The sequence below is a fragment of the Pseudophryne corroboree genome, chromosome 6 (assembly GCF_028390025.1).
Source record: "Pseudophryne corroboree isolate aPseCor3 chromosome 6, aPseCor3.hap2, whole genome shotgun sequence".
Taxonomy (NCBI): Eukaryota; Metazoa; Chordata; class Amphibia; order Anura; family Myobatrachidae; genus Pseudophryne; species Pseudophryne corroboree.
This window is the reverse complement of record NC_086449.1, coordinates 503,184,289-503,198,240: the sequence shown is the minus strand read 5'-3', so window position 1 is coordinate 503,198,240 and position 13,952 is coordinate 503,184,289. Positions and strand designations below refer to the sequence as shown.

At 39.7% G+C, this 13,952-nt stretch overlaps 1 protein-coding gene across 7 annotated transcripts in view; it reads left to right on the top strand.

Annotated features, from left to right (window-relative positions):
• The window catches only part of SYT1 (synaptotagmin 1), a 1,004,279-nt gene extending 990,564 nt beyond the window's left edge, over nucleotides 1-13,715 (top strand). For all 7 annotated transcript variants that reach the window (XM_063927398.1, XM_063927392.1, XM_063927393.1 and 4 more), the window contains 2 exons: nucleotides 4,110-4,243; nucleotides 10,059-13,715. In XM_063927398.1, the coding sequence (XP_063783468.1) occupies nucleotides 4,110-4,243; nucleotides 10,059-10,265 (341 nt within the window). In that variant the 3' untranslated portion in view covers nucleotides 10,266-13,715. The remainder of the gene's footprint in view (nucleotides 1-4,109; nucleotides 4,244-10,058) is intronic.
• Nucleotides 13,716-13,952: the final 237 nt, after the last annotated feature.

Here is a 13,952-nt window from a genome sequence, read left to right as displayed (position 1 = left end):
TATGGGTTATGCTCTGCCGATGTCAAATGTAGGAGGTGGTCATAATAATGTGACTCTTCCCTGTATTAATTATCTGTGTCCAATGTTTACAATTTATCATCCTAATGGTCACATTCAGATCCCATTATCAGCACAGACTTTTTAAACAAATTATTGTTATTGCCACCAGCCTGCCTGTAGCAGATTAGGTATTGTCCAATGCACTCTCTTTGTACACTGTGCAGAATAGATTAGGTATACGTAGAATACATCATGGGTTTTGTAATAAACTCAAAATTGTTCTGTAAAATCTGGGGTTCTTGGGCATCTAATTATAATGTGACTTGAGGTTACCATTCACATTATAAAAATATTCTCACGCTTACTCTTTACATCTATTTAACAGATATGGGGGGTTCCCATACCCCCCCCCCTTCCAAACTCCATTCCTCTGTTTTAATGTGTTCTGTTATTCCCTTTCTCAATTTCACCTCCCAATTCCGATCTTAAAACCAAAAATATTGATCCCTTGTTAAGCTTTATTCTTAGTTCAAAAGATTATTTTATTACCAGACTTTACTTAGAAAATTATTGCAACTCTCTTTGTTCATATTAGTTAATAGCTTATATTCGTTATTCTATGTGTACTGAAGTTTCTGAGTAGGACATTCAAACTCACTTGTGCATTTTATTTTACTTCTATAAAAACAATATATATGAACAAAAAGAACATGGGATGCTTCATGTTCAAAAACATTTAGATTAAAATCCTTAGTTGATAACAAGTGTACCAGATCAGAGGATAGAGAAGTAGATAACATTGTATTGGACTTTGTTGGATGGGTGTCTTAACTTCTGTTGTCACATATTTAAATACTATATGAGTGTTTCCTCTTTCTAACCAAAATAGTTAAATACTTTTTTTCAAACTGGGTTTAATATGTGTACTTATTAACCAATCACTGTTCTCTATTTACTGATTAAAAATGTTTAAGTTAAACTGGCCATACAGTACACCTTAAGATTTTCTGTCTAACAAGAATGTATGGGAGCAAATTACAATCAACCATGGGTTCCCAAACACCGAAAAATGGACAAAAACTGTCATTAGTTAAATCAAACAGCCATTTTTGTCCATTTTACGGTGGTTTGGTGACAAAAGGGTGATTGTCATTTGCTCCCATATATTACCAGATTTTCGTTCCAGTCAGCATATTGGTTGGTTGGACAGAACGTCTTAAAGTGTATGGCCAACTTTTCTTTTAACTAATAAATGTTTTTCAACATGAGTGCCCCTTCTTCTGTAATATGCATCTACTAGTATAGAGGGAAATTAAGGCAATGAAAGAGGTTGCTGCAGACCTATACAGAATAGTGGTTTACATATTGGAGTTACAACTTTAAAAAAAAATCCTATGGGATGAATCTACTAAATATCTCATGGACACTGGAAGGATTTGAGATTAAGGAAAGCTGTCATATTTACATAAATAACAGGAACTGTTTGTATGGTTTTATGTGTTGATGTTTTCGCCCTGTGGATCATTCAGAGACATTTTCCATTTGGAGTATTACAGGATTATGGGGGTAATTCAGACCTGATCGTAGATGTGCTAATCGTAGATGTGCATGGCGGTGATGCTTTTGTACTTGAAGAGTAGCTCCCTACCAAATGAGCTCCTACATGCTGGCAGGGAGCTACCCCTCACTGTGAGGGTCGCAGCGGCTACGTGTGATGTCACGCAGCCACCGTGGCCTGCCCCCCAACGGTCCGGGCATGCCTGCGTTGCCTTGACCGCGCCCCCTAAATGGTGGCCAAACCCCACTGGCCCGCCCCCTCCCGCCCAGCGACCGCCTCTGCCTGTCAATTAGGCAGAGGCGATCGCAGGGCTGAGACAGCGTCGGCTGCCTGGCATGCGCCGGTTCACTGCAGCGCCAGCGCATGCACAGTTCAGACCTGATTGCTGCTGTGCGAAAATGCACAGCACCGATCAGGTCTGAATTATGCCCTATATTTGGGCAGTAGACCACTGAGCAATAATACTTGTGCCTATACTTAATTGCAAGTGCAGTAGCATACACTGACAATATTCACAATCTTTATATCTAACAGAGGCTCTCCTACGGAGCGCTGCATGTGTTACTATAAGAATTTCTAGAAAGGGGGGGACTCCTTTCGTCTGCAGGCAGCTTATACTGTAGACGCACTTTACTACCCTGAGCGACAGTGTATTGGATCTACTAAATAATTCTGCCTGTGTATTAGTAATCATAGCTGTCCCAATATTATTAACTGTCTGTCTCGCAATGGACTTTTTCACTTTTGACAAAAATGTCCCTGCTATGTATTAATAATAACTTGCAGGGACAGCAGTAGTAATAACCACTGTCCTTGTGAGTTACATCCCTGGGGTCTCAGAGGAGTCTTCACATTTTTAAAAGACCCCTCCTGGGAATCTGACAATGCACATATTCAGAAATATAAACAATTTCTTGCTTGCAATCTTTTCCCCTTTAACTTTTATATGTAACTTTTATTTTGTAAGTACTGTAAGTTACAAATTTGAAGAAAAAAAAAAATATATATATTGATTCATACTGTATCCATGAAATGTGTGTGCATTTCAAACATGGTTAAGAAAGGGCAGCATGGATGGTGTAATGGTTAGCATTACTGCCTCACAGCACTGAGGTCATGGGTTTGATTTCCACCATGGCCCTAACTGTGTGGAGTTTGTATATTCTCCCTGTACTTGCTCCGGTCTCCTGCCACACTCCAGAAATATATACTGGTAGGTTAATTGGCAACCAACAAAATTAACCCTAGCATGAACGTGTGCACGTGTACAGTACATGTGGTAGGGAATATAGATTGTAAGCTCCACTGGGACAGGGACTAATGTGAATGGCCAAGTATTCTCTGTAAAGCACTGTAAAATATGTGTGCACTATGTAAGTAACTAGTAATAAATATTTGAATCACCATTTGATGCAGTAGTTTGTTTGGTTTACCATTTTACAGTCAGGTGTTATATTATATTGAGCAGACAGATTAGCAGCCAATGCTCAGGCCCTTCAATCCTGGATTGGTGTCAAATATGAGAGGAAGCAGCTTCCTGCCCCTGGTGCATGGCCCAACTGGTTTCCCATACTCTTTCATATCATGCTTAAATAAAGACCCATCCAGCAGTACAAGGGGGGGAAAAACAGTTTAGGAAAAGCAAAAACTGTCAAAGGTATGATTTAACTGAAAAGAGGCCTCAATTTGGGCAGACTTGATTTACAAAACTTCCTGGGGCCATAACCCTTCCCCAGTATTGTTATTGAGTCATAAATAAAACTCACTAAAATACACTCCCCAAAAGGACTTACCTCATCACAAAAGTAGGCCCTAGACTAAATTTTTAACCTCCTTTGTGTTTGGAGAGCTTTCTATCAGCCTTTCAAAATGGTATGCCTTCCGCACCGTACTTTTATTTTGTGCCTATTCACAGTCACCTTTACTCCACCTTTATTGAAAAAAATAAAGTTAAAAATAAATAAAAATTGTAATTGTATAAAGGTGTTAGAAGTGCAAGCATGCAATGTCAACCCAAACATATGGGGTACCATTGTTATCAGAAAACCTGTCGCTATTCAGAAAGGTATGAAAACTACTTCATTCCAACTTGTTGCCAATTTTTTGTAAATAAATGAAAAAAACAAAACATTATTTTCTGCTATTGTGCCAATGTCTATAAAATGGGAGGCACTCGATATCCCGGCTGTCGGGATCCCAACATACTGCATGCTACAGTACCGGTGCCGAGATAACGACAACTATTCTCCCTCTTGGGGTTTCCATGACACCCCTGGAGGGAGAATAAATAGCGTGGACACTGCATGGAAAAAATACTGATATTGAAGTCCGAAAAACTGTGAAAACTGGGATACAAAGGGACAAAACCTACTCTGTGCATTTTCCTGCAGCATTATTCACAGTGTTTTTTTCCAGTGTTTAAAATTCTGAGTAATCAGCTGCCTTATTACACTACAAACTACACCAGATGTCTGCAGAGAAATGTTAAATACCTTTTTATAGACCTTTGCATTCCGTGTACTCACTCCTAATTAAATTTAAATCTTTTCAGACCCCTACGTGAAAATTCATCTGATGCAAAATGGCAAGAGACTGAAGAAAAAGAAGACGACTATTAAGAAGAATACACTTAATCCTTACTACAATGAGTCTTTCAGCTTTGAAGTACCATTTGAGCAAATTCAGGTAATCTAAAACGTCACCTTGGAGCATCCAAACATGATTTTTTTGTCTCATTGCATTTCAGAACAGCTGTATTCAGTGCTGTATCACCTTGTAAACGATTCTACAGAGGCTTTTAACATCCCTACTTAAGCCTTTAGCCGTACTTAAGGTGGATGAAAACTGAAAAACATAAAATGTGTGTGCTACTTCGCGCTATCCTTTTTGTGCTTTTCAATTATATGTCACTGATCAGTATGCCTTTTTATCTACCACTATGTTCAAAGATATATGTGCTTGAACATGGGATCCTCAAAAATATAGAATTATAGAAATACTCAATATCTACTGTAGGTATAAACAATATGTTTACATAGTAAAGGATATATATGAATCATTATACACTACAGACGTGCCCTGGCCAATGTTATATGGAGTACATAATAATGCGCTACTTTTCACATTGGACAGTTAGTTTAACTGGTTGCATGGAAATAAATATATATACTTATGTATGTATCATGGGATGTAGTTGGAATCCGGGCGTTCGAAATCCCGACAGTCAAAATTAGTGATGAGCGGATTCGGTTTTACTCGGTTTTACTCGGTTCTCAAAACGGCATCTTATTGGCTCACGGATGTCACGTGTTTTGGATAGCCAATAAGATGCCGTTTTGAGAACCGAGTAAAACCGAGTAAAACCGAGTAAAACCGAACCTCGCTCATCACTAGTCAAAATACAGATGCCGGAATCCCGACCGCCAGAATGCCGGTAGCGCCGCCACAGGTTCTATTCCCACTCCTGGGTGTCCATGACACCCATGGAATGGGAATAGAACCTGTGGCGAGCAAAGCGAGCCATCGAGCCCACAAGGGGCTTCGTTCCACTCGCCCTCCTGCCGGTATTCTGACGGTCGAGATTCCGGCGTAGGTATTTTGAATGCCGAGATTCCGACCGCAAGGATCCCATACCCAACCCATGTATCACATGTGCTCTTTAAAGATGGGAAGACTTTAAAGCTGTATTTTCAGGCTCATCTGGCATAACATTATGCTCCTTGGCTCAAGAAGTCATTTTATATCTAAATGCTATTATACTCAATAAACAGCACCTTCATATGCAAACACAGATAGAGATACAGGTGTGTTGGATAATTTATACTTTACATGCTATGGGGCTTATTTAGAATTGGATGTAGTTTCAACATGGAAGCGTATAATGAGCTTTTCTGTACTGCGCATGCACAGTACAATAGACTACATCTCATTCTATATGGAGACTGAGACATATCTCCCCATTGTGCTTCTCTGCACTTAGAGAGGCAGAATGGGGGAAAGGAGGATTACACTGGCATTGCCAGAGTACAATAAGAGTATGTTAATGCACTTTACAAAATCTGAAGGCAATATCATGCAGAAAATAGCACCGCTAGCAAAAGGTATGAGTAGGGTTAGGATTACCACCTTTTCCTCATTCCAGTGTAACAAGGAGACATGGCCTAAACTGCAGAATGTTATAACCATTTTATTTCTGGCAAACCAGAACCAACAGTACACACATTCCCTACTATTGCATTCATAGTACACATCTTCCCCTCTTATACCCGCAAAGTGCACATCTTTCGTTTTTCTGAACATATAGTACATATCTGCCCCTCTAGTGCTCAATAGTACCCATATTCCCCTCTAGTACCCAATAGTACCCATCTTCCACTCTAGTGCCAACATACTGTAGTTAACATGTTCCCGTCGTGCCCACATGTTTAGACATCTTTTCCTCTTGTGCCCACATACTGTAGTAGTAGACATCTTCCCTTCTAGTGCCCACATAGTACACATGTTCCCTTCTAATGCTCACGTAGTACACATGTTCCCTTCCATTACCCACATAGTATCCACTTTCCCTCTTCTGCCCAGACAAGTTAATCAGAGTTATCTTCCTTGATTAGTGCATACTGTATGTTACAATACACAATAATGTTCACCCAAAAATCTTATACTTAAATAAACCTTAAAAAATAGCCTGAGTGAATTAGTATTGTCACTGTACATGAAGAGGCAGAGAAACGCATTACAAAGTGGTAGTATTGCCAGATATACTGATTGTCAACCTCTGCTGGGACCACTGGAGCTGTTATTAATTGGAGTGCCTGCATATCTAGATTATCAAGCAGGCTACAACCATTCTCCTTCTAAAAGCTACAAACTAGGATACACCAGCAGCTGTGTGGCAATTACTTTTTTAAAGCCAGTGTGTTCCAGAGCTGGACTGTCTTATGAGCCCATATATACATGTGGAGCTTAATGATTATGGAAGTAGATATTTAATAATGACTTTCAATGCATATTAAATGCCTTTACTAATCATATAAACAACAAAGGGGGTCATTCTGACCCATTAGCTCGCTGCTTTTATCACAGCCGAGCGAACGGGTACCCACTGTGCATGCGCCGTAGTGCGCCAGCGCATGCCAGATGGCCAAAGTCTGTAGCTGGGCTGCGATCGCCTCTGCCTGATTGACAGGCAGAGGCGGTCACTGGGCGGGAGGGGGCGGAATGGTGGTGTTTGGCCGCCATTTCATGGGCACGGTCCTGCCAATGCAGGATCATACGTGATGTCATACGCAGCCGCTGCGGGCCAAGAGTAGCTCCCGACCAGTGCAGCTTTAGCGTGCTGGTCGGAAACTACTCGTCGCTCCCCAGCCCACAGCGGCTGCATATGACATCACGCAGTTGCTGCGGGCCGCTCCCCGCACGGTCCGGCCACGCCTGCATTGGCCGGACCGCGCCACCTTCCAGCCCCCTCCCACCCAGCGACCGCCTCTGCCTCAGAGGTGATCGCTAGGCAATGACGGCCTTTGGCTATCTAGCATGCGCCGGCGCACTGCGGCACCGGGGCATGCGCAATTCTGACCTGATCGCTGCGCTGCGATAAACTACAGCGAGCAATCGGGTCGGAATGACCCCCAATATACTATCAACTAATGATTGCTGTGGACTGTATATGTATGATTGCTGTCGTCTGTGCATATGCTGTCTAATTGCTAAAGGATTCAAATTTAACAACTCATGAACAACTAACAAGTGCTGTGAATCACATTTGCAATAAGTAACCAATTGGTTGCAATTGACTTTGTATATGTTTGTTTGTTTGTTTGTTTGTTTGTTTTTTTGCCAAGTACAGTGACAACAATAATTCATTCAGGCTATTTTTTAAGGTTTATTTATTTATTTAGTTATTTAGAAGTTTTTGGGGAAAGGCGATTGTGTATTTTAATATTTTAACTGTGGTATAAATGTTCTTAATTATTTTACAATAGATATATCCGGAAAGACAGCACTTCCCATATACAGTATATTCATTTCTTTCTATATTGACTTGAAGATTTCAGTAATCCTTCTGGTGAAATCTGTAGTCTGTCCAGGGTTATTAATTAATTGCCAAATAAGATCAGTGCTTAGTGGTTTGTGTTTTTGTGTATATGTTGTCTTCCTTAATACACATCTTCCCTTTCAATGCCCATAAAGTATACATCACCCTTCTTGTACTCACACAGTAGTAGTAAAGAATATTTGATCATACAAATAATTTAAACTACAGCAATACACACTTCCAACACTAAGCACAATCAAGGGCGTGGCTACCATAGGTGCAGGCAGTGCAGCTACTATGGGGCCCAGAGCTGAGAGGGGCCCTCGTTACATGTGTTATATACATTTTTCACCATTGAGTGGTACGCAGGGGTCCCTTCAAACTTTTTCCTTGGAGCCTGCAATATATCTAGGTATGCCTCTGGACCTGCTCATTGTAGAATATGAACTGGAGGGCATTTTAATGTTATATAGTATGAACCGGGGCACTGTAATGAGGCATATTATGAACAGGGAGCACTATATATCATAAAGTGAATTGAGGGTACTGTGCAGTATAATGTGTACTGGCAGCTCTGAAATGTGACATAGGGTGAACTTATGCACTACTGCGATTCATAAAAGAAACTAGGGCACTACTATGGGGCATAACATTAAATAAGGCTCTACTATGATTCAGAAAATGAACTAGGGCACTATTATAGGGCATAAAATTAACATCTGCTACAGAGAAGAATTGGGATAGGGGCCCATTCAAAATGTTGCTATGGGGCCCACAAAGTTCTGGCTACACCCCTGAACACAAGTGAGCAGTGCACACTCCGTTTCCCTGACTAGTGCAATCATGCCTGCAGCCAGAAGAATCATAGGAGGCGGGCTAAGGAGCAGGAAGGACACGGTCTGGGGGACGAGCAATAGAGAGGGCTGACTGTACAGTAGTAAGTTCTGTCTTGGTAGACAGTGGCCACACATTGGGATATCTGGGCACACCTCATCCAGGATTACCAACTCTCTGGGCACCTTCCAGATCTCCTGATTTCTGGACAGCCTGGAGGAATCGTGGATGGGTGGCAACCCTACCAGGGCAGCCATCAGAGGGGGACTGTGGGGACTAGTGCCCCAGGCCCTTACAGAAAGGGGGACCACCCCTTGCTCCTAGCGCCAATACCTGTAGAGCTGCACCAGTCTGTGAATAAGCAGTAGGCTGATGCGCAAGGAGGACTTCTTAAAACAAACCATATCTGTGCATCAGCTCTCTGTAAACTGTTCCTGTAGGTCCACAGCACTCCAACCATATGTAACATCGCAATGTATGACATCACATAAGGGTGGAGCAGTGCAGCAGTATAATTTTTTTTGGGAGGGAGGGGCCCTGTGCATTTTGTGAGTCCCGGGCCCTACAATTTCTGATGGCAGCCCTGAACCCTACAGTAGATATAGGGGGGGGGGGAGGCACATATTTGCCAGTACAAACATGGTTGTTTATGGAAGATAATACTAATGAACCACAGCCTAGGCAAAATGTTTCAGCAAAAGAAATGATATGAAATTTAAAAAAAATACTTATAAGATGGGATATAAGTGAATGTGTGTCCTGTTCTAGAAGATATACTTAGTCTCCTCAGCAGAAATAGCAACATGTTTCATGGTCTCCAAACCACTTCCTCAGGCTGAGGAAGGTGAAGGAAGTCGTCAGCAGACCATGAAGTATGTCTTCTTTCAGAACTTTGATATAATTTGTTGCTGAAACATTTTGCCTAGGTTGTGTTTAATTAGTATTATATTGCATAAACAACCATGTTTGAAATGGCAAATATGTACAGTCTTTGATCTTTATAATAAAGCTTTATTTTAATTTATTTATTAGGACCATTTATTTATTTATTGGAAATTATTATAGTTCTGGATTTATGGCCTGATTATAGTAAATATTGCTATGACACTGACGGACATCGTGATAGATAGATTAATGTCCAAAGCTCCATTAATATTCCACTATAAGCATCTGCATCCATCACTGGGATTGGAGGATATACACCATGTTGTTTCACTTTTTTCCGATCTCCTGAGTATTGAAACCACAATACTGAACACCCAGATGTTAAGAGTACACTCTTGCTGAGCAATCACTACAGGACAACAGTGCTAAGATTGTCCAATGCCTACCATTGTCATATACTGTATATGGGAGAACATTATGCTTACACAACAGTAAGACCGAGAAAGAGCCAGCACAAAACTCCCTATATATAAACTACAACCCCCTGAAACTGAGGTTGAACAGTTCTAACATCCCAGACACTTCTGGCGCAAGTCATACATAGCACTAGATCAAAATGAGTTCTGCTAACAATATACTATCTACAGTAATTCATTAACCCACTATACAGTGTCTTCAGCTTCATTTTTCCTGACCTCAGATATATAAAGTAATGTTTTTTCTCATAATTTTTTTCTTCTTTCATAGAAAGTGCAAGTTGTTGTTACTGTTTTGGACTATGACAAGATTGGAAAAAATGACGCTATTGGGAAGGTGTTTGTGGGCTACAACTGCACTGGTGCGGAGCTCCGGCACTGGTCAGACATGCTGGCCAACCCACGACGACCCATTGCACAGTGGCACACTTTAACACCTGAGGAAGAAGTAGATGCAATGCTTGGAGTTAAAAAATAAAAACAACCCTATCTGCAGTTGCCCACATAGTGCTCTTTAGCCAGTATATGTAAATACCTCAGTAGTATGGGTCCTTTCATGTTTTCCATGCATTCCTAAGCCAGGGCATTCCTACTTATCCATTTTATTTGCACAAATTTAAATGTCCTTACTTCCCTCTAAAAGAAAACATATTGTGAGCCACACAACTGCCCTCTTACTCTTCTTTTAAGCAATATGATGTGTAGATAGAGCATGAATCGATTTGTTATTATCACACTCTTGTATATAACAGTATGCCAACATTTATTTCTAGTCCCTGTATTTGTATGTTGTAAGCGTTTCTTATTATGTGTATATTTTGATGTTTTTAATAAGATGTTCTATTTTAAAAATGTAAATTGACTAAATATAGAAGAGCTGATAATATAATACAGGTTAACTATTGTATCGTCCGCATTCCAGGAGAAATTCCAACTTATAAGGCACTAGTAGAGTTGCACTGACATCTTAAAGGACAACTTAAATCTGAGCTCGAACAGGTACATTTAATTAATAGATAGGTATACATTCCACATCTTATGTGAGCAAATCAGTTCAAGTGGGTAAATTTCAGTCAGAAGCAACAGGTACAATCAGAGGAGATATGTGATTGTCCCTCAGAGATCTGGCCACTAGATGCCAAACTATTGGCTTGTATATACTTTTGTGTTAAAATTAATCAAGGCTAAAATTGTGTCAGGTTGCAATCTGAGTAATAGGGTTATGACAGCTAATGAATATATATATATATATATATATATATATATATATATATATATATATACATTTTTAATATCCCATGAGATTTGCTTCTACACAAAGCAACTACCAATCAGCAGACACTAATTTTTGTAAATCTTGGCTTTAGCTATAATGTACATCTTGTGGTTTATATGTGTTGTGTCACATGACGTATTTCATATATATGTGTATGTTGTACTCGAATATCTGGTTACTCTGAAAGATTATGAGGCATACTGAACATTGCTGAATAGCATTGTGCTAAGAGTACACTGTCACCTATGTTTTCATAGTTAACAAACAGTATTGTGACCCAATATATATATATAAAGACTAAACTAATTTAGCCATAATTCTGAATGCACTTCAAGTAAGCCAAAACAGCTAGTGACCTTTTTTATATATATATAAATATATACTATTTGTATAATGAGTTTTAATTTGTCCTTTAAAAGTGGTATAAAACAAAGAACAAGTGCTAGCAAACTGGAGCACCCTCTTGTGTATACTAGATGCTCATTTTCAGGAGGCGTTTTTAAATGTTTTCAATGTTATTATGTAGTAAATGGCACTATTATGAAGCTATTAGTCATTCCATAAGAGTCTTAAATGACTGCTCTGTGTATCACTGTGACTGCCGTGTGTGCTTAGATGAAACGTAGTTTTCTCAGTGAATAGCAATCAATTAATTCTATAGTGATATTGTACCGATACTGCCATCTCTTTCTACTGCACTGCCGCAGGAGAGCATAGCACAAAGAGGTTACTACGGACCAATTTTAAACTGGGAGCTATGCTGGATTTGGGTTATACAATAGGTAGATCACACAGCAATGCATTGAGCACTGTGCAATATAGTCCATAAATGATCTATAGATATAGATATATAAATAAACATTGTAGACTATCCTATAAGCATATCATTTGGTGAAAAAACTTAGTGCAACAATATAAAAATGTATTTAACTTTCAATGCACAAAACGTGGATATGATATATCTCTTTTCTTAAAAAAAAAAAAATGTTATTAATGATGGGATGATGTACAAAAAAAACAGATCATTGTACCCTTAAGATACCTATGGGTAGTTTAAACAAACTGGAAGGACGAGGGGTGTCTGGAAAAAAAAAGGACACAGGTTTTTTTGTAATTTTTTTTTGTAAACGTCATATATTATTGTCCAGTACAAGCTGACAGAAGATCCTGTATCTATCTAGTCAGAAATCTTCTCACTACAAGTAGTAGCAGATGCACTGTTACACTGTTACATTGGTTGGAAAAAGGCACAAGGAAAAAGTAGAAAGATGTTAAGACCTGTTTGCTGCAAAATCTGATAAAGTAAGGTAATAAATATTTAAAACAATGAAGTTGACCAAAATTCATCATACTTTTTTAGATTTTTTGCCCCAATCGCGTCAATGTCTGATATGCTCATAATGCAGGTTCATACTGCCCAAGGTGCATTAACAAATATTGATGAATTTTAGTGTACTGCCTAAACTTAATGTAAGACAGTAATTTAGATGACAAATACCCCTTTCATACCAAGATTCCAAGTCCTGATATACTCGTGTTCCATTTCTTCATATCCCTTTCACACTGCACCTTAGACCTGGGTAGACCACTTTCACACTGAACCCGTGTCTGCCATGCTCTCTGGTCTACAGCATTATGATGACACCATCTGCAAGCACCCCTGACCAGCCAACCAGTGTATTTTAGCGTGACCCCGGTCAAATAACCCGCGTTGCGCCATTAACTCAGGACCTGTTTTTTGGTTAGATCAACACAGAGGACTCGTGGACACTCGCTCAGGTTAGAGGAGAGGAGATTCAGCGCAATACGGCGCAAAGGCTTTTTCACGGTAAGGACAATACGTGTTTGGAATTCCCTGCCTGAGGGAGTTGTTATGGCGGACTCAGTCAACACCTTTAAGAATGGGTTAGATAAATTCCGAATAAATAAGGATATCCAGGCTTATGGTGCATAGTCACGCACTATAGTTACTACAAAAAGGGATAAAATGCAATGGCTGACATCAGCATCAGTCAAAAATTTAGACCAAAATAATCCTGCATAGGAAACCACAAATAGGTTGAACTCGATGGACAATTGTCTTTTTTTCAACCTTAGATGTTACTATGTTAAGCCTACCCAGGTCGCATACAAGATTAACACTGGCCATGATCCGGGCAACAGACCCGGAATGCACAACACGGGTCAAGCCTTTCACGCTGAGCCAGGACCTGGGCTGCACCGGTTTGCCCCGGCAATAACCGGAGTAAACTGCTCAGTGCGAAAGGGGTATTATTGAACCTGCTATTTGATCAAATTATGGTTTAACCCATAAAAAAGCCACATCTACCTTTTGGACAAAGCTGTGTAAAGTCTTAGAATCTGATGCTGTAGAAATCCTAGTTGCCTTTGTCTATACTTACTGCCTGCTTGAGTGTTTCTATGTGTGAGTTTCTCTACTGTATCTTGTAATAATGTTCGGGTGTTTTCTCTTGCCATATTGCTCGTGACCCGCGGGCTAACAAAGTTTGCTGTGTATACCTTCATTTTTGATGAAGTGGTTCCAATTTAGTTTCACTTTGTGTAGTGATTCCCACAGTACAGTTTTCAGATCGTTGTTAAAAACCTTGACATATTCAGCAGATATTCAATAAAAATATTTTATTTCCTGTTGTGGCTTCCATGTTTTACTTGATTTTTAGTTCAGTCATTTTCTACAGTACAACAAAATATATATGCATGGTCAGGCTACACTAGACATGTTCGTCACACCTATTGTGTGATATTACAGAGAGTTTTACTTTTTCAAATATATAGAAGTTGACATTTATAATCTCATTGAAAAATATGCATCCCAAAGGAAACCCTTTGACCTGAATGAAATGACCTTATAAAATCTATCTTCATCTG